General features: G+C 37.8%; 1 protein-coding gene across 1 annotated transcript in view; it reads right to left on the bottom strand.

Annotated features, from left to right (window-relative positions):
• Window positions 1-2,960: 2,960 nt before the first annotated feature.
• Window positions 2,961-26,361, bottom strand: part of LOC140486308 (importin subunit alpha-5) — a 65,961-nt gene continuing 42,560 nt past the window's right edge. Inside the window, exons 8-14 of the mRNA XM_072585277.1 lie at window positions 25,133-25,232; window positions 23,679-23,842; window positions 20,588-20,666; window positions 18,562-18,687; window positions 17,579-17,706; window positions 12,345-12,523; window positions 2,961-9,040 (exon numbers count right to left, since the gene is read on the bottom strand). Coding sequence (XP_072441378.1) covers window positions 8,850-9,040; window positions 12,345-12,523; window positions 17,579-17,706; window positions 18,562-18,687; window positions 20,588-20,666; window positions 23,679-23,842; window positions 25,133-25,232 — 967 coding nt within the window. The 3' untranslated portion in view covers window positions 2,961-8,849. The remainder of the gene's footprint in view (window positions 9,041-12,344; window positions 12,524-17,578; window positions 17,707-18,561; window positions 18,688-20,587; window positions 20,667-23,678; window positions 23,843-25,132; window positions 25,233-26,361) is intronic.

The raw sequence follows: 26,361 nt of genomic DNA, 5'->3' as shown, positions 1-26,361 counted from the left end.
CTCAGCTTTTGACAGGGGTTTTAGCTTGTTAAATAAAACATCTCAAAATAAATAGCTATCAAATTGTATGTGTGCTAGATTAGAACTACATAAATGTTTTGTATAACAGGCTCTACAGCCTTGCAAAGGAGCTTTAGCTTTGAGTTATTGTAAGTTACTTTAACACATTTTAAAATAATTCATTACAAATGGAAATAAGAATCTTAAAGAAAATAAATTTAATACCTTTGCTTGGATTCACCACAATTACTGTTTAGAGATTCTGCCCATTGCACTCAGATCTTCTGTCCTGGGGCATCTCAGATGTTTGAGCAACTTTTTCATCTTGCTACAACACATTTGCAGAATGATGTCATTAAGCTGTTGCACCAAGTCAAAAGCATGTTCTTCCGGTCATAAGATGCATAATGTAGAATGTGAATTTCAATACCATTGTGATGCTAGCTATGTAAGCTGTATATTCCAAAGAACAGTGGATTTTACCCCTTCAGCAGTTAACACATTGTGTGGACTAACTGGGTAACTTGCCAAACTCCAAACTGTTCACTATTTGAAGTGATTCTGCAATTGAATAATATTTATTAAAAATCCTGAGTGTGCTATTACATTAACAAAAATGTGCGCCTTTGGTCATATTCATAGTATTATATTGGCCTATACTGGAAGCTTTATATGTTAATACTGGACTCTGTTCGCTGCAGACAGAACATTTACATGCATTGCACCTGTTTCAACTCAACAAAATAGGTAACTACTTGGATGCATTTTTAGAGCAATGCCTTGATTAGTGTCAACTTGCCTGGTTTGGAATTTGAACAAAGCTTAGTAGTTAACTGCCACTCAGCTAACTTGTGGTTTTTCCATAGCAATCTCTGCCTGTGTCCACTTACTAACCAATCAATACTCTCCTCTCAACAATAAAATATTTTCCCTTTACATGGGCGTTTTTTATACACTATCCTGATAAGGCAAAAAGCTTTAACAAATTGTTGGTTTAGTAGAAAGTTTCATTATGCATTAGACATTTGAGAGAGGAGCCAAATCCAAATATTTCAACTCGAACTGAATGTCATTTCCAAAAAAAAAATGCTGCTAGATATGTTGGCTGACTTTTTAAATCTGAGACTTGATTGATCATATTTACAGTTAATCATTTGTAGAATCAGTAGACAAGTGAAATGTGAGTTGGATGAAGGGAACATTGGGGAAACTGACTAATCTATATTGTGTATATTGATATTCAGATTAGATTACTTAGTGTGGAAACAGGCCCTTCGGCCCAACAAGTCCACATTGACCTGCCGAAGCTCAATCCTCCCAGATCCATTTCCCTACATTTACCCCTTCACCTAACCTGCACATTTTTTTTGTATTGTGGGAGGAAACTGGAGGAAACCCACGCAGACATGGGTAGAATGTGCAAACTCCAGAGTCGCCTGAGGCGGGAATTGAACCCAGGTCTCTGGTGTTGTGAGGCAGCAGTGCTAACCACTGTACCACCCACATGGTACTAATTGTGCTTTTAAATTCATTAAGAATTTACTGGGTTTTATGCATTATATAGTGAAATATTCCTATCTGAAGTATTTTAAAACACTTAGTCTTATCAAATTAGAATTTCACAAGCTGTACTATTTACATAACTAGTTTATAATCCTTATGTCCATATAACTAGTAGGGATTCTGTAAAGGGCTATTGATCTTTCTACTCCAAGGCCCAAATTAAAGTTAAAAATTCCTTGCTACCTTCAAATCATGTGCATGTATCTCAAGGTTCTTAATTTCTGCAATCCATTTAGAATTCTACCAATTATTTTATATTTGCTCTATCACTTTGCACTCCGCATTAAATTTTATCATCCCTACTCAGTTCATAATACTTTCAAATTTTGTCATTCATAAATTTAAAAACTGCACCTTACCTATCAAAATCTAGGTCATAAATACACATCAAGATAGAATGGTGCCAACATGTACCCACATGAAATCCCACTGCTCATCATCAGCCTGAAAAAAAAATTAATGACTGTTTCCTCAGTCTGCCACCCATGTTCCACAGGCAGCAAATTTGCTGACAAGCCTATAATGTGACATTTTGCCAAATGTCTTTGAGGACTATGCACACATTTATCCACTCAAATTTAAAAACTCAAGTTAGTTAAATATAATTTGTCCTTAAATCTGAACTGCCTTTCCTTGATTAATATTCATATATAAAATCGTACCCAAAATGTCCTATCTTCAATGGAACAGAACACATTTTTGAAAGCAACCAGTCATGAAAATTGAATTCTATTAAACACTTGATAATGGTTATTTGCCTTGTGACCATCAGTTGTATACGTGCTTAAAAAGCCAGTTAGAGGCTTGTCAGATGCTTAATAAATTCTTTAATACCATTCTGTTTAAAAAAAAAATCATTGAATGGGAGGTGTAGCTGGCAAGATCAGCAATAGCTGCGTGCTGGAATGGAGACCAGTCAGAACTAACCAAATTGCTGTTGTCCTGAGGTCTCTCAGAGGCCAGCCTGCATAAGGAAAATAGTGGGAAACTTTTTTTTAAAAAAAGAAACAAACTGACATTGGTTTCATAGCCCCCACTGCAGAAATTAGCTTTACATTCTACCAACTACCACAGTTGGAACTGAATGTGGCCTCACAGCATTAGCCAGACTTCTGCATTACTAGTCTGATGTGGCCACAACACCTGTGTTTCCCTGATGTCACCTTTACAACTAAAATTTCACCTTTTTCAGGGAAAAGTGGATTTAGATTTTGCTCCACACAAAGTTGAAACAAATGTGCTTACTTTGCAAAAATAGAAGAGATCATGCTGCCCTTTCTGATGTATGTTGGAATTTAAACATTCCTAATATACAGCATAAAGGGCAGCCTGGAGGTTGTGATACAGAACAGATTGTCAGAATGTAATTCACAATACCTCAATAATTCACACTTAAATTTCAGACTTCCTAGGAAGTTTTTATTTATTAAATGTTCACTGCTTGCCATATGGCAAATGGATGTTTTTTTATGTAAATCAGAAAGCAAAGGGCTGAACTGGTTGACAGTTGTGCAAAAATATGAATAAGCTATCAAGTTTGGCAAGGATAAAGCTCAAGTAACAAAAATAAATCATATCCCTGTAAACAAGATGAATTTGTAAATATAGCTTACTGAAGAAATCCAAGTTCTCATTGATGCTGCTGAATCCTGATCACTGACCTCTATGTTAAGGTGAATCCTCTAACAGACACAAAGCATGATAACACATTATTTCAATTTAATGTTCAAATGTAAACAATTAATAAAATCTGCATTCATATAGTGCCTTTCATGACCACTAAATACATTGAAGCTTTTTTAGAAGCACTTTTAAAGCATACTCCCTGCTGCAGTTTTCCAGGTCAATTTGCACACAGCCAGTTCCCACAAACAGTAGTTTCATAGTGATTAGATTTTTTTGGATGTTGATTGAAGGATAAAACTTGGTCAGCACACTAGGTATAAATCTTCTTTCCCACCTCTTCTCGAAAATAGTGCTTTGGGATGATTATCTCTAATTGTAAAGGCCAAGAGGATTTTAGTTTAAGATGCCCTCCAGGCAATTAGGGATTGGCAATAAATGCTGCCTAGCCATTGATGTCCTCACCCAGTGAAAGAATAGAGAAAAAAGAAATTATCCAAAAGACATCATCTCAGTTAGTGCAGCACTCTCTCAATACCACAATGGAGTAGCAACCTTGATTTTTATGCTCATGTTCTAGAATGTGACAACTCAAATCTTAATATTCAGAAACTAATAAGCTACCAATTTAATCATGACTGACACCATTCATGCCTTATTAAATTTGTTTTTTGTTCAAGTTATTCAGTGATAACTTGAACAGAGTCGTTGAGAGAACACTGCTAGCATTCAATTTATGACATCTATTGAACAGTTCACTAACAGGTTGTAAATTTAAACCATGGATCACCGTCATTTAATAAAAGATGGTACAGGGCATCAGAATAAAATTAATTGACTTGAACGTACCTTTGAACTCTTATAAACCTTATTTTTGTTAAACATTTCACATTATTATAAAAAAATGTACAACTACTAAGTAGACAAACTATCCATGGACAAACAACAAATCACAAAAAGTCCTACAGATTGCCTGGGAAATCTTTTTATCTCCCAAGAGTGCAACATGAAAAAGATAATATGGTTTTAAAAACAAAATTTGCAAGAGAAACTACTTTTAGAAATAAATTCTGTAAACAAAGCTAAAATACTTAAAATTAGTAAGTGCTGAAATGCTATTTGGCTACTTGATAGAGACTAATGAAACAGCATTTCCTTTTGATCGTTTTTCCATTAAATCCTATTGGTAATGCAATGTTTAAGATTGGACTGTACCATACACACAAATGTTATGTCCGAAGACGATAAAGGTGGAACTGGAGAAGATGCTCTGTTGCTGCACTTTCCTTCAACCAAAGCTATACAAACACCAACAGTAGTATCAATACCGCAAACCAATAGAAAAGGAATATCTGTTTCATTTCGTATGTCATTTTTAAGCAGGTCACAGCAAGCCAGTTTGCAGCATATTTTGATGCTGAACAGTTGCATCATGATGCAGTATTGCCAGCACTGCTCCTCAGTATTAGTCCCAATACACTATTTTGTTGTTTGAAACGTGATTGTTATATTTTAACATAATTTAGAGATTTAATCTCTTACACCAAATAACTGACAGTAGAGCTTGGTAGTAACAAAACAAGAAAGGCATTACTTTACAAATTAGAGATTTAAACATTTTGATGCGGGAGGATGTGCAGTTGCTCTCGAGAAAACATTTAGATTATCTCCTTTGGTGCTAAGAATGATTTCTGATAATGGCAACAAAAACCAAAAGTACAAAAATCACTTCTGTAAATGCTACAAAGTCATACTTAGAAACAGCATCATGAAAAATATGGAAACACTAAGGTATCTTGATAAAACTAAAATCAATGCAATGAGCCTTTGTATGTGTGCCAGCGAATCAAAAACCAAAAGTTTCATAATAAATTAAAAGAATGGACAGAACAAGAGCTCAGTCAGAATGTTTTAGTGCTGGTAGTGATTGATTTGGATTTGTTTAAAAAAATGTAGAACTACTGAATAGACAAACTGTTAGTTTCCCTGTCCTGTTACCTTCACTGTCAAATCATATAAATAAAACAAACATTCAATTTGCAAAACAGATGGGTAAAACAACTAATTCTGAAGTAACTGGAAATTCTTTACCTATTTGAAGATACTTACCAAAAGCTATTCTCTGAAACAAGTCCTCAGTACTGCTACAATAGGGAATTTATTAGAAGAATATACCACAGAATATATTTTCCCGAGGAAAAGACTGCAACAAATTTTAAACTGATTAAAGATCAATGAACTCATCCGCTTCGTGGGAACGCTGCAAGATGTTTCAACCATTCGTGATGTGCCACAAAACGGCTATCTACGTGTTATTTGCCAAACAACAGAATCTAGATAACCACGATAATGTTGCATGAATGGTGAACTCTATATTCCATTCCCATTTGCAAGAAATATTGAGCCAAAGAAAATATCAGCTAAAAGATATTTCTCATCTTAGATTGGATTTGACCAGAGATGACCTATCAGCTCTGATGGCTTATTAGCAAGTGTTATGGTTGTTCACGGACCACAACTTCAGTGGGCACAACAGTGACATTTAAGGCTTATTGTTTGTCACTTCTTCCAACTGAAGGAAACAGATGGTGAATATAGTCCAACAATCAACGAGTTTATAGTGACACAACAATTCCCAAAGGGTTAATGGCAATGATGATTTGTGGAATGATGTTTTAGTGGCATCTATGAATGTATGTGGCAAAATGTTTGAAGGCATCAATCTCAAAGCATTTCACAATGTTGTCCCTAATGTTTAATGCAAAATTATGAATTTAGCCAAGGAAGTTGGCTCTGAAGAAAGTTAGGGGGTGGCTGTCGTAGAGTCCCATGGACACAAATCAAGTATGAATTTCACACAGCTAGAAACAAATGCTGGAGAAATGTACATTGTTAACAAAATTATCAAAAACCTTTTAAACTTATGCAAGGCACAATAGAACTCTTCATTGAGGACAATCCAAATAGAAATTGCAATTCCAAAGTAACAGTGCAATCAATTATGACATTAAAATGCTACAAAGAACTCAAAAGAAAAACAACTGGCCAAAAGTACTTGAATAAACTTTTAGGTTGGTTGACAATCCTGCCCCTCCAACCCATTAACTCCTCCACCCACTCCACCACATTTATTCAATCACTCGAGTGTTACCATATTTAAGTACAATTTATATTTATAAGTTTATTTTAAATGTTTTTAGGAATGTAATGCAAATGTACAGTATTTCAATTTGTTCTTCCTTTCATGAGAAATGACTGAAAGCATTTAATTCCCAATTTATACTTCAATTTGTATGGGAAAATGTACACTCAACGTAGTTTTGTTTAAAATCACACTTCAAAAGGATGCAAACACCACCATAAGAAAGGCATTGCTGTACTTTGAAAGTATGGCAACTAATTTTGTAAATGCAAAATTTAATATTAAAAAACACTGTTGCTCTCACTGCATTATTGGTTGTAGTAGAATCTTTAACCCTTATTGAAATTCTGCCATTATCAATAATGCATTAACTTTCAATCTCTCTGATATTGGTGAACTTGCTACTTGAATCTCAGGCTTCACTTAACACAAAAAATCTAAGTCAACTTTGTACCTATGTTATTCTGGTCACTTCTGCCTCAAATATTAAAAGTTATACACAACAGTAAAGAGCTTTAACTGTCACCAATTCAAACTCATGTCTTGCAAGAGCATGGTGACATGTGACCAAGTTATAAATCTTGGCCCAAACCAAGGGAGTGAAACAATTACCATCAAGAGACACTAGTATTTCATGACTGAAAGGCCTGGATAGCAAATTGTCAATGCATCTAAAGTCATGGAACATGTGCAAGACAGCAATGTTTTGAGGGAGAAGATAATTGGTTTTAGGTAGTGATTAGATCTATAAGATCAAGAGTTTTGATAGCAGAGATCAATCCTTTATACAACTAGAACTTAAAAATAGTGCAAAGTTTACCCCTAAAAGGAATGGGAACAAGAACCAAGTGAAGTACAAGCTGGAGATCTGTATTAATCATAGTCTCAAGAGCGTGGTCACAAACACTGTACTAACCAACTGTATCTCCTTGTAACAGCAGCAAGGGACCTAAAAGGATCAGTTGTTAATGCCCATCCCATTTATTTACATGTCCACAATGACAAATTATAACATTGCCAGCTTTTGGGTCTCTTTTTTGCATCATAGCAATTTGAATATTATCTGAATAATTAACACTGGCTGGTCATTAGAAGATTGAAATGACAAGACCAGTTGAATGGGATATATGTTGTTATTGTGCATCAATGAAAGATTCGTAAGAAGACCATTCTTGAAAAATACACCATGGCACTTAATTTTGACGATCCTTCATGTTCAGATTCTGCCAGGATTGTTCTTCATGTCTTTTCAGTGCAAACAGTTTCCTCCATTCTCACCAGTTTGTACTCACTAAATCACTCTGCTACCTAGTAAGATAACACCAGAGTAAGGAAAACTCAGGTAGGTTTCTTAATTTAACCTTGTTCTGAAAAGAATGGCAGTTACATTGCCCAGAACAACAATCCTAAGTGGCAAGAGGATTTTAATTCAGGTGAACTAACAAGCAAATTATTTCTGGTTCTAATATACACAGTGCACTGAACATTTTAAATTTATACAGAGATCAGAATAAGTTCTAGAATCAACCTCTACTCCATGACTTCCTGTAATCCAGCCATTTCAGGTTATGTTGCCAGCATAGGTTCAATTGTTCCTAATGCTGAATTGCTAAATTTTTCAGAGATGCAATATAATTCACCAATCACAGATCCTTATGCATATGAACTTAAATTTCACTGCTTCACAATTCCAACAAAAATCTGTCCAATTTTCACAGACATCTTGTCTAATCTTCACAAGAACATTTTAAAATGAAGCTAGAAAAGGATCTTTTACATTATGCTTAGAATTACCACAAAGTAAAAGTTAACTAGTTCAGTAGATTTTGTCACTGGTGCGATTTGTCATATTGATAAACGGAGCAGGAAGTAACGTTCATAACACCAAGCCCAGGCATCCCTCAAACTACCGTAAGGGTTGATCACAACTCCATTTATAATAGATTTGTCATTAACTATATATAACGCAAATGAAAGTCATTCAATGGAGGGCATTACTGGGTAGACAGTCCATTAGTTAACCTACATTGATATTGCACCAGTTTGATTTTTACAAACAAAAAAAAAATCAGCAATATTAAACATCACAATAGAAAGAACAGAGCCACAGCAAAGGATACAAGTATTTAAGATGGAAGAGTCAGGTGGTGCAAATTTGCTGAGTTTGCCCTAACCCCTATTTGAATGTTATGTACATATATTATTATACACACAAGAATACAACCTTCATATATAATATACTTTTTGTGTGGTTCCCAAATGTAGCTTTGTAGAGTGTGCTGTATGCAAATACGTGCTTTTCTATACACCTACATACAACCTTTTGTTAATAAGAACCATTCAGCTAATTGAACAAAGTTCTTACTAGCATTGCTCACCTGTATAGGTGCAACTTTATCATGGCGATAGGTGCAGTGTCCCTCCCCCCACCCCACCAACCCCAAAAGAACTTGTCAGTCCCAACAGCCCTAGGAGAGGTGTGTGTCTTAAGTGGAGTCAGTAGTCCTCTTTGTGATTGTGCTTACAGCTGGAAGCCCTCCATCTGAGCTTCATGTGGTTGGAAGATGTATTGCTGCTGATTAAGATCGACTTGAGGGACAATGTTGGCATCTTCCTCTTCTTCTGTACCGAAGTAATGCTCTATTAGATCAAATGCTTTCTGATAAACATCTTGGTTTTCATGGCTCTGCAAGAATTCAATCTTATCCAAACCTGCAGTTTTTTAAAAAAAAGGTTAAAGACAAGGTTTTCTCATTAAACCTTGAGAGTGTGTTTGTATGCAAATAGAAAACTAACAAAGTATTTTCAAAATTGCAGCTTTTACAAAGTGAAGTCGCCACCCAAGTATACTGGCATAATTCCAAATGGGAAATGTTTCACAAACCAGCACAGTCATCTTATATTAGAATGTAATCTTAAGAATCTTCTTTGGATTAAAAATATTCAGTGGTGTATTTAGGGAGGTATCTTAATAAAGTGAAAGTAGACATCTAAAAAAAAACATTTTTAGTGAATGTCTAGTTACCTGTAAGTAAACAGACAAGATTACAAATTAAATTTAATTATACAATACAATACTTACCTAGTTATTACTACTTTAAAACCAAAGTAGTAGACAATTCAGCCCACCAATTCTGCTCTACCATTCATGATGATCATGGCTGACCTGATAACCTTCAACTGCACTTTCCTGCATTTTCCCTACAACTCTTCATTACCTTACGGATTATAAATCTGTCACAGCCTTAAACATACTTACTACAAATCAGCCAAAGAGAGCATACTGCAAAAAAATTCCATACATTCATGGCCTTCAGAAGAAACTCAACTGTCTGAAATGTTAAATTCGAAGATTATGCCCTCCGGTCTTAGGGTTTCCACAAGGGGAAACAACCTTTCCGCATCCACCCGGTCAAATCTCCAAAGAATCTTACAAGCTTCAATAAGGTTACCTCTCAGTCTTCTAAATTCAAGTACAGGCCCAACCTCTCCTCATAAGAGGGTCCTTCCATATCCAGTATCAGCCAAATTAAGCTTCTCTGAACAGCCTCCACTGCCAGTACACCTTTCCTTAGATAACGGTCCCAAAACAGTTCATGATACTCCAACTGTGTTCAACTAGTGTCTTGTATTGTTTTATCAAAATCTCCCTATCTTTATTTCAAAGGAAATGGAGTTTAAAGGCCATTTGCTTTCCTTATTACCCACTGAATTTGGATGCGAGCTTTTTGTGATTCATGGAATAAGACTTCCAAATCCCCCTCTTCTGTAGATTTCCATGGTCTTTCTCCATTTAATTATTCAGCTCCTCTTTTTCCTACCAAAATGCATGACCTCACATTATATTCCATTTGACGAGTTTTTGCCCACTCATACGGGCGACACAGTGGTTAGCACTACTGCCTCTCAGCACCAGAGACCCGGGTTCAATTCCCACCTCAGGCGACTGTGTGTGGCGTTTGCACATTCTCCCAGTGTCTGCGTGGGTTTGCTCCGGGTGCTCTGGTTTCCTCCAACAGTGCAAAAATGTGCAAGTTAGGTGAATTGGCCATGCTAAATTGCTTGTAGTGTTAGGTGAAGGGGTAAATGTAGGGGAATGGGTCTTGGTGGGTTGCGCTTCAGCGGGTCAGTGTGGACTTGTTGGGCCGAAGGGCCTGTTTCCACACTAAGTAATCTAATTTATCCTGTCTATATTCCTTAGCAGACAGTCAACTTCACTTACTTTTGGTGTCTTCACTTTCTTCATCCATTATTATACAGTGTTAGTAATAGTGGTCTCAACGAAGATCCCTCTGGCATTTCAAGTATAGGTTGCCATCCTGAAGTGTCCCCCTTATCCCAATTCTGTCTATCAGTTAGCCAATTCTCTATTTATGCTAATACACTACTGCAACATGGATTCTTGACTGATCAACTCTCTCTCTGGCACACCACTCAAGTTCTTAACAGAATATATAAAAGCATGCAAATGTACCCAGAACAGTTAACTCCAGTATACTTTTGTTAAGTACATTTTAGGTTCAAGACACAGGGACAAACAATTTAAAGAGCACATATTTACAGCAGCTTTCCTGTGATGAACAAAATTACTCAACCTTTGCTACAAGATCACCAAGTTTCTTTGCCATCTTTAATTAACGAAAGTACCACTTCATAGTTTCCATTGAAATGGAATAGAATACACAAAACTAAATTAGTAAGATCATATTTTATGAATTTCAGTGGATTTAAAATTTGGTTGCTTACAGGCAGAGAATAAGACATTCATTAAAGATGTTTATTTGCGAGAAACTTATTTTCAGTTGGTTTAATACAAGTGCAGGGTACTATCCTAAATATAATGAATATTTTAATCTGATGAAAATTAGCCATTTGGATACAGAACTAGCTCAAAAGGTAGAAGACAGAGGGTGGTGGCAGAGGGTTGTTTTTCAGACTGGAGGCCTGCAACCAGTGGAGTGCCACAAGGATCGGTGCTGGGTACTCAACTTTTTGCCATTTATATAAATGATTTGGATGCAAGCATAAGAGGTACAGTTAGTAAGTTTGCAGATGACACCAAAATTGGCAGTGTAGTGGACAGCAAAGGTTACCTCAGATTACAACAGGATCTTGACCAGATGGGGCCAATGGGCTGAGAAGTGGTAGATGGAGTTTAATTCTGATAAATGCGAGGTGCTGCATTTTGGGAAAGCAAATCTTAGCAGGACTTCTACACTTAATGGTAAGGTCCTAGGGAGTGTTGCTGAACAAAGAGACCTTGGAGTGCAGGTTCATTGCTCCTTGAAAGTAGAGTCGCAGGTAGATAGGATAGTGAAGGCGACATTTGGTATGCTTTCCTTTATTGGTCAGAGTGTTGAGTACAGGAGTTGGGAGGTCACATTGCGGCTGTACAGGACATTGGTTAGGCCACTGTTAGAATATTGCGTGCAATTCTGGTCTCCTATCGGAAAGATGTTGTGAAACTTGAAAGGGTCCAGAAAAGACTTACAAGGATGTTGTCATGGTTGGAGGATTTGAGCTATAGGGAGAGGCTGAACAGGCTGGGGCTGTTTTCCATGGAGTGTCTGAGGCTGAGGGGTGACCTTCTACAGGTTTACAAAATTATGAGGGGCATGGATAGGGTAAATAGGCAGAGTCTTTTCCCTGGGGTTGAGGAGTCCAGGACCAGAGGGCATAGGTTTGGGCTGAGAGGGGAAAGATGTATGGAATGAGCTGCCAGAGGAAGTGATGGAGGCTGGTGCAATTGCAACATTTAAGAGGCATTTGGATGGGTATATGAATAGGAAGGGTTTGGAGAGATATGGGCCAGGTGCTGGCAGGTAGGACTCGACTGGGTTGGGATATCTGGTTGGCATGGACGGGTTGGACCAAAAGGTCTGTTTCCGTGCTGTACATCTCTATGATGATGAAACCTTTCAATGCACTTCCTGCAATTACACACAAAAAAAGCAGCAGGCAACTTATTTTCTGTTAACTAAACACATAAGAACTTGAATAATTCTTATCAGCTCACCATAGGCCTCTTCTATTAGAGCACAGTATGGATTTATTCCTGTTCCATTTTGTTTAGCTTCCTGCTCACCCAGTCTAAGGATATTCTCCAAACCATTCAATGACACTTGAACGATCTTTGCATCCATAACAGTCAGCAAGTCGCATAATGGTTTAATGCAGCCCAATTCCACTATATATCTGAGGAAGATTATAGAAGGGGCAAAAACGTCATAGCAGATTGACACATGCAAAATACTGTCCCAAGCTCTGTATTATTTGATAATTTACAGGTTCATTACTAGGATGCAGAGTCCAGAATTCCTTGAAAAATGAGAGTCATGTATCACATACCTGCATAACATTGAAGCTTTCATATACTCAGTACACATTTCCTGGGAAAACAACGCGAGACTCAAACAAATATATTACCCAATCAACCTGCTCATAGATGAAATCTCACACACACACACACACCCCTCGAGAGCAGGTAGAACTTGTACCTAGGCCTCCTGGCTCGGAGGTTCAGAGGCCATTGCACCATACGACCCTCCCCCCATCCCCATCTTCCATGAGTCTATTCTCCATCCTGGTCACCAACAGATGAGTCAATGTTAAATCATTAATTTAATCAGCACCTAAAAAAGGATCTCATAACTGGATCCAGGCTAGATTTTGAAAGCATTCATAGTGAGTTCTATGAACAGACTACAATCTGTCTACTCTATTTCCTACAAGGCTTAAAAAGGGTACAATCTAGGCTAACATTTTAGTACAGTATTTGAGAAGTTTTGCATTATTAGAGGTAATGGCATGTTAAACCAAGGTCCTGTTAGATGACCAGGTAGATGTTAAACATTTTCAGTTAGCTATCCCAATGCCCCGATCAATAACCAATATCAAAACAGATTAACTATCATACATCTGCTCCTTTTAATACCTTATTCTGTGTAAAATGGAAACAGCGATTGCATTTCACAAAAAAGGTTTGTAATATTTGAAGTTAAGTTAAACTTAACTTAAGAAATGATATGGGACAACGCAAGTTCAATACATTATCAAACATGACCTAAACTTGGTCTTGCTCTCATTTTAATACACAACCGCACAGAAAAAAAAAATAGGTCAAGGAATAGATACAAAGGCAAACTACTGCAGATGCTCAAAATCTGAAGCACAATACTGGAGAAACCCAGGTCTGGCAATAGCTATGAATGACGTGGAGGTGTTGGACTAGGGTGTACAAATTTTTAAAAAAAATCAAAACCAGGTTATGATCCTGATCCACAGCTACCTGAAGGAACAGCGGTCCGAAAGCTAATGCTTCCAAAATAAACCTGTTGGACTATAACCTGGTGTTGAGATTTCTAACAATGTCTGTGAAAACAGAAATAGAGAGTTAACGTTTGATCTTGTATGACTCTTCACAACTTTTTCCAGTGCTTTGGCATTAATATAATTGTAGCCGAATATTACTTCATCAGGCTTTTGGTCACACTGCCACCTTCAATGTGCTTTGATAAAGCAGTAGATCCAAACAATAAGCAGCAATTTGTTTTAATTGGCACCTTATCAACCAGCAGTCTTGAACAAACGACAAAGATATACCTTAAATATCTTGGTATTTATGCTGTAAATAGAGTCTAACAGTGATGTGTATACTCCTGCATTATCTTTCTATTACTTGACTGTGTTTTTACATTGTAAAAACTTCAATACTTCCTTAATTTTCTTTTAGGGAAATTGACGTCTCAAAGCTTTGCTGGTCAGGGTTTACTGTGATTGCGCGTACCTTGACTACCTGGAAGATTTGATCAATCGGCACACTCCTATCCTGTAGGTGCCGGTTAGTAAAAGGTTTACTGTACACTGTTTCCATGGTTATTCCTACTGTTTGCGACAGGACTTCAAGATTCTGATTGGATTTTTAGCCAAACATCAGAAGGCAGAGCTCTGTCTAAATTCCAGCTCCCAGAGTGCACCCCAGAACTTTGACTCAGCAACAGTAAAGGGACAGCTTGTAACAGAGAGCATATCATGAGAGAAATATGCAGGTGGCAGAGATTCAATTATTCTGATAACCTTGTATTTCTAGTTGGAAAGTATTTTTGAGCAGATTAGGAGACTTCCTGTAGGGTACATTGTGGATGGTGTATACTGCTGCTACTTTGTACTGGAGGAGGAGGGAGTGAATCTTCAAGGCAAGTCAGTCGGCTACTTTGATCTGGATCGTTTCTACTTTAGATTGCTGTTGTGACTGCACCTATTTAAGAAAAAGAGGTCAACTTGTGCTTATAGATGGTAGACAGACTTAGGGAGTTAAGACTGCAGAACTCCCAGCCTCTAACCTGTTTTTATAGCCACAATATTTCTTGGTTTGTCTAGTTCACTTTCTGGTCAACGTTAACCCTCAGATGTTTAAGCTTGGGGATTCAGTGATAGTAATGACTTTAAATATCTAAGGGAATTGGAAAAAATTTTATTTTAAAATAGCAATTGCTGGATACTACGGTGGCACAAATTTAATTCGGTACTTATCAACCCAAACCCGAACATTGCCCAGATCTTGCTGCATACAGACTGCTTCATTATTGGAGGATTTGGGCATGAAACTGAACATTATACAATGAGTAAACATCTCCCCCTTCTGACCTAATAAGGGAGTGAAGGTCATTATTGAAGCCATTGAAAAATCACGATGTACAATGCTACCATGAGGATCTCCTATTACAATGTACTAGGACCGAGATTATTGGTCCTAAACAATGACTTTTGTGCTAGGTATCGCTGTAATTAGTGGATAGTATAACGTACCTAACACCCACCCCACCCCCCCCTTCTTTTGATGTATAAATCAAAAACTTTTGTCAAAAGATCTGCAACTTCATGGATGAAAACAAAACCCCACCTTTTCCACTGAAGGTATGCTTACATTTCCATGCAGAGTATTATATATGCGATTAATGGAAATTTTTAAGGACATGAAAAGTTGTAATGATTTTGCCAATAAATACATTTTATTGCTATATTGTAAAAACAAAACAATAAATTAGCCATTAATAAGGTGATACTGGGAGATAGAGGGTGGTGGTGAGAGTTGCTTTTTGGACTGGATGCCTGTGACCAGTGCAAGGATCTGTACTGGGTCCATTTTTGATTGTCATTTATATCAACGATTTGGATGAAAATACAGGAGACATGGTTAGTACGTTTGCGGACAACACCAAAAGTGGTAGTGTAGTTGACAGTAAAGGTGGTTATCTAAGATTACAGAGGAGTCTTAAATCAATTGAGTTAGAGGGCTGAGTGGCAAATGGATTTTAATTTAGATAAATGCAAGGTATTGCACTTTGTTAAAACAAACAAGGGTAGGACGTACACAGTTATGATAGGGCTCTGGTTGTCGAACACAGAGACTGAGTTCAAGTACATAACTCTTTGAAATTTGCAACAAAGATAAACAGAGTGGTTAAGGTGGCATCTAGCACATTTGTCTTCATTGCTCAGACCAGAAAGTATAGGAGTTGGGATATCATGTTGAAGTTGTACAAGACATTGGTGAGGCCACCGTTAGAGTACTGTTTATAGTTCTAGTTGTCCTGCTGTAGGAAGGGTATTATTAAAATGGAGACGGTTCAGAAAAGATTTACCAGGATGTTGCCAGGAATGGATGGTTTGAGTTATAGTGAGGGGCTGGGACATTTTTGTTTCCACTGGAGCATAAGAGGTTGAGGGTGACCTTATAGAGGTTTATAAAATCAGGAGCATACAAAGATGAATACCAAGGGTCTTATCTGAGGGTAGGGGAATTCAAAACTATTTTTAAGATGAGAGGAGGAAGATTAAAAGGAGGACTTAAAAGGTAACTTTATTTTTCTAAAATAAAAAAGTGTCTCATCTGTGGAGTGAACTGCCAGAGGAAATGATAGATGCAGGCAGAGTTACAACATTTAAAAGACATTCAGATTGGAACAGGAAAGGTTGGGAGGGACATGGACCAAGTGCAGGCAAGTGGGACTAGTTTAATTTGGGAACATGGCTGGCATGCACTAGTTGGTCCAAAGCGTCTGTTTTCCATGCTGTATGATTTTGCCTGTGGTTATATTTCAAAGGCAAGAATACTGGTCCTTGGAGTCTCACCAAATGGTCTTCGTATCCCACCAGTGGAATGCATCGCATAGGTTGAGAACTACTGATCTACAAGATAGATTGCAGCAACTCACCAAGGCTCCTAGGCAGCACCTTTCAAACTAACAACCTCTACTACCTAGAAGGACAAAGGCACACTGTAAAGAATATTTGGAATTCAAAGTTTGTGAAAAGATTTGTAGCTCGGGTGCTTGTTGTTGCGGTTCTGTTCGCCAAGCTGGGAATTTGTGTTGCAGACATTTCGTCCCCTGTCTAGGTGACATCCTCAGTGCTTGGGAGCCTCCTGTGAAGCGCTTCTGTGATGTTTCCTCCGGCATTTATAGTGGTTTGAACCTGCAGATTTGAAGCGGCAGATTCAAACCACTATAAATGCCGGAGGGAAAAATCACAGAAGCGCTTCACAGGAAGCTCCCAAGCACTGAGGATGTCACCTAGACAGGAGACAAAATGTCTGCAACACAAATTCCCAGCTCGGCGAACAGAACCACAACAACAGAATATTTGGAAATTGTAAATATAGAAATCCATGTCTATTGTCATTCACCCCTTCAAAGATATATTTCATTAAAAACAAATTTTATTTGTCTCTTCCTTTGTCACATATTGTATCTCCATTTACTTATTCAGTTTCAGATGCTTGGTCTCTTAAATCATGTTTGTCCATCATTTCTTCTTATAAACCTTTACTGCCCAGGTCTAGGTCAGGGTCAGGCATTGCCAAAATTTGGGAGCAGAACAAAGATAACCAATGAAAAATGCTGCCCTGGACTCAAAACTTCAACTAACAGTTGACTCCAAATATGATTGATTCTCCAAAGCATAAAGGACATATGCAAATGAAGAAAAACAGTAAGCCTGAGCAGTAGCAGAGGAAAGAAAACTGAAAGTTGGTATATGATGTCAATGGAAATGTATGTGTCGTATAAAGGAAGCTGCAGTGACAATCCCAAACCAAATAGATGGCATAAAAAGAACAGACCACATGAAAATTGGACAGGTGGCCTAGCAAATTAGTAGGGGACATTTAAAGAACAGATACATGTTGAAATACTAGATAATGCCCATCCATGAACCAAATCAGAAATCCTATACAGGATGAAGTCTTACTTGATCTGTTCAGGAGTTCCACCTGACGTTGCATTGGTGATGGCCCAAGCAGCTTCTTTCCTTGTCCGGAATTCTGCTGTCTGTAGAATAGTTATTAGGACAGGGAAGATATCGGCATCTATCACAGCCTGCAAATGTTATGGACAAAAGTTTGAATAAAACTTTTTAAAACCTTTTCTACCAGTAAAGTTATAAACTTACCTTTCCTATGCAAGTACAATATTTTAAACTTTAGAGAACAGGTAGACAAGGTGGTGACAGCAGTGCTTGGCATGCCTGCCTTCATTCATCAGAACATTGAGGATAGGAATTGAGACAACATATTACGGCTGGACAGGAGGTTGGTGAGATCACTTTTAGAATATTGCATACAATTCTGGTCACCCTTCAATTGGAGGGATGTTGATAAACATTAAGGTGCAGAAATGATTTACAAGGATGTAGCTGGAATTGGAGAGTTTGAGCTACAGCGAGAGACTGAATATGTTTGTAACCTTGGAGTGGAGGCTGAGGGGTGAAGTTATAGAGATTTATAAAGTCATGAGCAGCATGGATAGGGTGCATAGACAAAGTCTTTTCCGCAAAGGGGGGGGGCGGAGTGGATTTAAAAGGAAACTGAGTAACTTTTTCATGCAAAGGATGGTGCATGTATGGAATGAGCTGCCAGAGGAGAAGGAGGCAGGTACAGTTTAACATTTAAAAGGCAACTGGATGGGTATATGAACACATAGGGTTTGAGAGATATATAGGCCAAATGCTGGGAAATTGGATCAGGTCAGATTGGGATGTCTGGTTGGAGCAAATGAGATGGACTGAAGGGTGTTTTCCAAGCTGTGCAACTCTACAAGTGATAACCCATTATCTGAAAAAACTTAGTCATGGTATGCAGTTGACACTAGAAGATATACATTGTTAAAGCAAATACTACTGGAGAGAGAAAAATAGAGTTTCGTAATTGATGTATGCGACAGCTTGAAGCATACCTGTATCTGTGCTCTGTTGCCTGCTGTAATATTGGATATAGTCCAACATGCTTCCTTTTTGATTGATTCCTTAGGGCTGCTCAATAAGTGCAATAAACTCTGTAAAGCAGAGCAATTTAAAATTACCTAGGGGACAAAAAAAAGAAAATAAATCATTAATTATTCATGTAAAATACTACTTAAATCAAGACAAGTGGTTTAGATATGCACGAACATAAACAGAGACATTAAGTTTGGTGACTGGATGTTGATCTCAGTCCAAGGTGCACTAGAATGAAGTGATTGGAGATCAAAAAGAGACTATTTTAAAATCACATTACACACGTTTGCATGGTAAATGAAACAACAGTCGGCACTGTAAAGTTGAGCTCAAGTAATCCAATAATCTTCAGGATATAACTTACCTGACATGCACCCTCTACTTCTGTATGCCTTCCTTTCCCACTCTGTACACCAGTACCAGCAATGGCTCTTTGAGTCACTATGTCCCAGGTCTTTAACATGCTTTTGCCCACTTTGAAATCCATGTTAGAAACGTGCTTTGTATACATCAATTCAGCTTGAAATGAGCACTATCCTGACCCTTTGTCCAAGTTTCATGTTACTTGAAATTGCTTAAGGTTTCACTTCTATAGAAGGCAGGCTAGTAGGTAATTAGTTTTAGGAGAAGTTGGCTATCTTAATAAGGGCTCCACTGAGACTAAACCTCATGGCAAAGCAACTAGCAAATACTTAATCACAGTACAAAAATGTGCAAGTTTTCTCATTTAATCTTACTTAAGCTGCTTGCTGAAATAGGTTAGTTCATAAGTCTTACTCTACATCAAGATTAAAGTGAACACACCACCTTGATAAGGAAAAAGAACTGATGAACTGAGTGGCCATTACAAATAGCTTGTTAGCTAATCTAGAGTCGAAAATTGTGGTGTTGGAAAAGCACAGCCGGTCAGACAGCAGAGGAGCAGAAGAGTTGACGTTGAGTACAAGCTCTTCATTCCCGATGAACAGCTCATGCTCGAAATGTTGACTCTCCTGCTCCTCAGATGCTGTTTGACTGGCTGTGCTTTTGCAGCACCACATTTTTCGACTCAGATTTCCAGTCCTCACTTTCTCCTTGCTAGTCTTAAGCCTCAAATAACTGATAGTGGAACAGAACTGCCATTGAAATTTCTGTGAATTAGCTTGAGACTGAAGAGGATATGTTAATGGGAGTGACGAGATTGGTCAAGGAGGGATGCTTGAGATAAGATGAAGTGAAGATGAGGTAAGAGGAATTGACTAAAGGCCAGAAAGTACGTACAAAAACCGCAAAAGCATGTGATTATATTAAAAAGGTGGTAGGGTTTTCAATGAAAAGTTTACATAAAAAACAACACCTCAAAGTGTAGCTTGGAATAAAGTAAACTTTTATAGGCCAATAAAGGTCAATAATTTATCCAAGTATCCACCCTTGGAAGGGGTACAAAAGAACAAGACTTAGGAGGGAACAGAGCAGTAGGCAATTAAAGATGACTCTGAATTCTGACTCCAATCAAACAGTCCTGAGGGGTTCAAGTCACTCAAAAACATTTGAACACTGAAGTAGAAAAAGAGAAAGCTGTTTGTGATTACCAGCTCTTTTGCTTGAAATGAACTGACACTTGCCTCCTGTCATAGATATGAGCCTTTACTGTAAAACAAGTCATGTTATATCCCATTTTAAACCCTTGTTAAACATTTACATCCCACTATATTGAGGGACTCAATTCGGATTGGTTAATCGGATAGCAATAAAGTCTGAAAGGTATCGGAGTGTTAATTCAAAGATCCAAACATATTACAAATGATTACACCGGTCACTATTACTGAAACATTTTTGTGCAAGAGGTGCTATAATGTTTAGCAGTTTATCAATTGCATGAAAATAGCAATATTCATTGATATATTCATACCCTTCATCATGCTGCTTACATTTTGTTTAACAAGTCTGAATTATCCCTACAACATATTTCGTTGATGCCTGCTCATTTCACTTTCCTCCACATACCTGAGTCTGTATGTCATCGCCTGTTACAATGTTCCCTACTGCACGTAAAGCTGGCGATATCACCTTATAGTCACAGTGCCTGTTAGAAAAACACATGGAGAAAAAAGTTACCAAACCAAAACGCTTTAAAGTATTGCTTTCATACTGAGACACTGACTGATCATCTAAAGCACAAAAGTTTATTTGTACTATGTAAGAGGTTGTAACTAGTTTTAAGGGATGTGGACTGGGAAATGTAATACAGACAGATGTTAGAACAAATCTAATTGTAATGAGGCACATGTTGGAAATTGGGTTCCCCTTTAATTGGAATTCTTTTAGTATTTCATATTTAGTTTCCTGTACAACAAACATCGCTGGCAAAGGAAAAGTCATAAGATTTATTGAGCACCACATTATCAGAATATCAATAAGATGTGTTTGGGGAAATAGCATGTTTTGGTGGTAAAAGGAATGACAACTAGCTTTCAAATGGAGGGGGAAAAATGAGATTGCAGTTAACCATCTTAGCTTAGGCTAGAGGAGAATGCTGCCTTCACAGTTTTAATAAGACGGACACATTCTACACCAGTAGCCTGTTTGTTGTTCTCCGCTATTGGTGAGCCATTGTACTTTTTGTCAGACTAATTATAGCTGAACTTTTACTTCTTTAAAAACTTAAAAATCTGAAAATTTCTTACAAACTGATGTTTGCCTGTTTTAGCTAACTTTGATGAACTCCCAAAATCTAACATGTCCATTTCCAGTCTGGTATCTGCATAAGTGCAACATTGAACATTTTTAATATTTAAAGCATGATTAAGGAAGAAGTTGTTACTCTTTAAAAGTGATGCAATATGTGAACGAGAAACAGAAACGTGAAATTATTTTCTGGCCACTAAAAATGAACAGATTGATTCACTTTCAAACACTCAGACTGACTTAATTACCTTGCTGACACAAACAGGAATTGGAGGGAATCACTAACTGGAAGCAGAGATTTCTAGGTAGGTGTAGCTGCTTCAACAAGACAGTAATCATATTGACAAATTGACATATAGCTATTACTGAAATGCAAACTTGACACTTTCAACAATATCCATACCTGATGGCATGTAATTTAGATTAAAAATGATCAGATTGTCTGCAACACAGCTGGTGAGAAATGGTGTAAAACAGGGCAACTTGTTAAATCAGATTGCATTTATTCTGCATAGATGCAGTTGCAGAATAGTGTTAAAATGGGTTATCTTTCTTGCTTAAGCTTCAAAATAGAAAGAAATTGAGCCCTTTTCTCTTTGGAACAGGATACGGTTTTTTGGTTTACCTATTCAACATGTTAGAGGGTTTGTCTCACATGCTTCAGCATTATTAGTAAATGGACAGAAATACAGAGGAACCCTCAATTTTCCGAATAAGAATTATCCGAAAATCGGATTATCCGAAGGAGACAGTGGTCCAGACAGAAACATTACATCAAAGACTTGTGTCCAACAGTGTTTTGTTGATGGTGATCGAAAGTGCTGTCGGGAACAGTCCTGGACTGATGGGAGCACAGGCACAGTCTCTAAACGACTCACCTCCCACACGCTCTCTCTCCCTCGCCACACTTTCCCTGGAGTTCTACACAGACATGTACCCAAAACACCCCTTCCCCAGATGATCTTTCAACATTGCCCTGTACAGGGCGAAGGTGGAACCTGGTGTGTGTGCATGCGTGTGCTATTTGTAGATTCACCCCCCAAAAAGGCAGAAGTAGCAACAGCAGTCTTGTGGATGTCCAGTCCCGCTGCCCTGGAGAAGGGGTGGGGGTGGGGGCGGACGGTGGGGCAGTGTTGGATGGGGTTGGGGTGGGTGGGGCTGGGCCTTGCATGCAGTGTGCTGCTGCTTAGTCTGAACAGGGAGCAGACTTAATAGAAAACTCCGAGCCCCAGAGGAAAGGTATTGAATTGATCAACTGAATAAAACCAATAATCCCCAAAAAAATAGTGCCCACCCATCTCATTCAGATGATCGAGGTTCCTCTGTACTGGCTTCGAATTCTCTTGACCTCTTGAAACAATTCTTGCATTTCAAAATCCTTCTAACATTGGTGCCTATTGATTTATTATGATAAAAAATCTGGCGTATACACCCAATGACAACCAGTGCTTCATACCAGTAATGTTGCACCATTACTAATGCCATAACATCTATAGAAGGTGTATGTTTCATCTAAAAGGAAACTCTGTTCGCTTCTGGAAGCTATTCTGTTGTGAATGCCAGTTAAAAGCTTGAGGGGCAAAAAAAAAACAAAAAAAAAAGTTATAAAATAGCTGCAAGAGAAGAGGCTTGGATCTCAACCAGAACATTTTGTAGTACAGACGGTTATTATGCCATACTGGCAGTGTCCCTACCTCTGTGCCAGAAAACCTGGGTTCAAGTCCCACCTGCTCCAGAGATGTCAAAACATGTCTGAAGCGGTTGCTTACAAATATACATAGAGAAACAGTTAATATAAAAAGGTCATTATGACCTGAAGCATCAGAACTACGAAAAAGTTCTAACCCTGAAGTGTCAGTTTCTTTCTACAGATGCTGCCCTTAACTACTGAGTATTGCCAGCATGTTTTTTTTCCCCAGAAATCCAGCATCTTTGCTGTTGTGTATAAACACAAGGTTCGGTTTAATTTATTTTGTTGCCAAAGGAATAACTTAAGCCTCCAGAATCTGATCCATGAACAAGTTACTTTGATAGGGATTTGAAAACACATTTTATTTGTAAGTCATTTGAACAGTCTGTAATGGTACTTGTACTCGCATTAAGCCTTCTTGCAAAGTAGGATGCCAAACTTCACTGATCTAAGCACAGACGTGAAAAGCAGTAACCATGAGAAGGCTACGATACAGTGTGCAGAATTGAACCCAGGAGAGCCACTACCTTCAGAAACTGGATAGGGAATACATTAGAAGGAAACTGGTTTCTACAAAAACATTATGCCTCTACAAAAGAGTGATTTTTCATCTATTTAGCAGTTCAAAATTATCAGAGGAGTATGATTGTACGATAAACAGATATAAAGAAAGACATTCCTAGCCAAAGAATTAAAATTAAGAGTTAAAAAGTAACTTGCATCAATAGTTCCACTAATCTTCTGCAAACTCCTGAGTCTATTACTGCTTGGATTTTATCATTGGGCCCATCTGATAAATACGACAAAGCCCAGCAGGCATCAGCCAGAACATCTATGTCATTGAGGAATAGCAGCCAGGACACAACACTGAGACAGGGAGATACCTAGGAAAGAAATACAATAGAATTCAATATACAGCTTATCTGTTTTCTCCTGGGTAAGGAGTTATCGTGCTGACAATATCATTTCAGAGACAAAATAAAATTAAACGCCTACTGAAAAAAAAATATAGAACTGTCACAAAACTTGCAGCTTCTAACTAATTTTAAGATATCCTAGCTGCTTTAATGCAATGTTCTCTGGTAAAACTCATGTCGTTTGGGGGATTTGTCAAATATTTTGTTATCTGAATGCAATATTTTATAAAAATAAATATTTAGGTAGTGAGTATGAATACATGAAAATTATTTCGTGTTCCTCTTCATGGCATTCCAGTATAATTGTGTTTTCATGATCAAAACAAAATTCTGTAATAGCATCACTGGATTATTGATTCTCCAACTTTTAAAAAGAGAAGGCTTTTTAGGATGTGCTTCCTTTAATTGTCCATGCAAGTCTTGCTATATTGCCCAATAATTTTGATTTACCCAGTAACATTGATTCCCAAGTCTCTTGATGTCACTTACTGGGCAGTTATTGAGTACAGCAGATGCATTCGATTTTACCTTCCCTTTCTCACTGGATTTCATTCAGTGCTCCCTCCTACATCAGAGGTGAAACCCTGGTATTAGAGGATTCAAGGTTGTTGAAATGTTAATTTTTTTTCTTTTGTTTCTGATCTTGCCCGATGTAGTGGGTATTTTAACATGTTCTGTTTTGAGTTCAGATTTCTAGTATCATTTACAAATGTTGCTTTCATAGGATCAATTATGCAATGACACTCCATGATCTTGTTCACTGGAGCTCAGAACAAACTCTCAAAACTACATAGCATTAAATAAAATATTCAAACCTCACTCTTTCATCATTTCACAATACAAAAGCAGAGGCAGAAAATTAGTGGTCATCAGAACTGATTGGTTTGATTCACAAGTCAAGTTGTCTTGGACTTTCCTTTAGAGAATCTAATTCCACAAAGGTTCAACATTTAATCACATGGTGAGCTTTGGGTATGAACTGGTACATTACGCTGGATATGTATACAAACAATTTATGCCAATGATCTATTTCATTCTTGAAGAGTGCTCTATATTGATTGTTTGCATATTTGCAAATTTACTCCTTAAAAACAACAGTAAAAGGCTACTTTGTCAGTAGATTTTAACAAGCATCCAATAGATGTAAACTGTTTGAACAAGATTATCAGTTTATAGAATTGAAATATCGTTCTCCAAATCATATTTTTCACTCCCAAAAGAACAAAGTATACTGTAGCGTCACTGGATGGATACTACCTTTGAAAATTCTGGAGGAGGATTCTTCCCTCTACAGAGGTTTGACAATGCCCAAACAGCATTCCTAGTCATTGTCAATCGGTTAGGTTTTGATAGCAGCCTAAGCATTTAAAACAAAATTATTTTTAAATGTTAATTATTTAAGTACAGAAATGCACATCTGAAAAGTCTCTTCATCTTTAAAACCAGAACATATGGTAATCAATATTTAAATACTTCTAGAAAGGTAGTTTTTCCCTGATCAGTTTGGCAAAGTTGATTGATTAAGAATCAGTACTACTAGAGATGGAGATTAAAGTCTTGACACTGACCAGTGATTGGAAAGCTGCAGTTTAAAAACACAAGAGAGGCAACCTTGTAAGATACTAAATGAATATTTTGCATCAGTATTTACTATGGAAAAGGATATGGAAGATACAGACTGTAGGGAAATAGATGGTGACATCTGGCAAAATGTCCAGATTACAGAGGGGAGGAAGTGCTGGATGTCTTGAAACAGTAAAAGGTGGATAAATCCCCAGGACCTGATCAGGTGTACCTGAGAACTCTGTGGGAAGCTAGAGAAGTGATTGCTGGGCCTTTTGCTGAGGTATTTGTATCATCGATAGTCACAGATGAGGTGCCGGAAGACTGGAAGTTGGGAAATGTGGTGCCACTTTTTAAGGGCGGTAAAGACAAGCCAGGGAACTATAGACCGGTGAGCCTGACTGAAGTTGCTGGAGGGAATCCTGAGGGACAGGATGTACATTTATTTGGAAAGGCAAGGACTGATTAGGGATAGTCAACATGGCTTTGTGCGTGGGAAATCATGGTCTCAGAAACTTGATTGAATTTTTTTGAAGTAGTAACAAAAAGGATTGATGAGGGCAGAACAATAGATGTGATCTAGATGGACTTCAGTAAGGTGTTTGACAAGGTTCCCCATGGGACACTGGTTAGCAAGGTTAAATCTCATGGAATAAAGGGAGAACTAGCCATTTGGATACAGAACTGGCTCAAAGGTAGAAGACAGAGGGTGGTGGTGGAGGGTTGATTTTCAGACCGGAGGCCTGTGACCAGTGGAGTGCCACAAGGATCGGTGTTGGGTCCTCTACTTTTTGTCATTTACATAAATGATTTGGATGCGAGCATACGAGGTACAGTTAGTAAGTTTGCAGATGACACCAAAATTGGAGGTGTAGTGGACAGCAAAGAGGGTTACCTCAGATTACAAGAGATCTGGACCAGAT

The sequence above is a fragment of the Chiloscyllium punctatum genome, chromosome 15, assembly GCF_047496795.1.
Source record: "Chiloscyllium punctatum isolate Juve2018m chromosome 15, sChiPun1.3, whole genome shotgun sequence".
Taxonomy (NCBI): domain Eukaryota; kingdom Metazoa; phylum Chordata; class Chondrichthyes; order Orectolobiformes; family Hemiscylliidae; genus Chiloscyllium; species Chiloscyllium punctatum.
The sequence above is the reverse complement of the archived record's forward strand: the minus strand, read 5'-3'. Positions and strand labels throughout refer to the sequence as shown.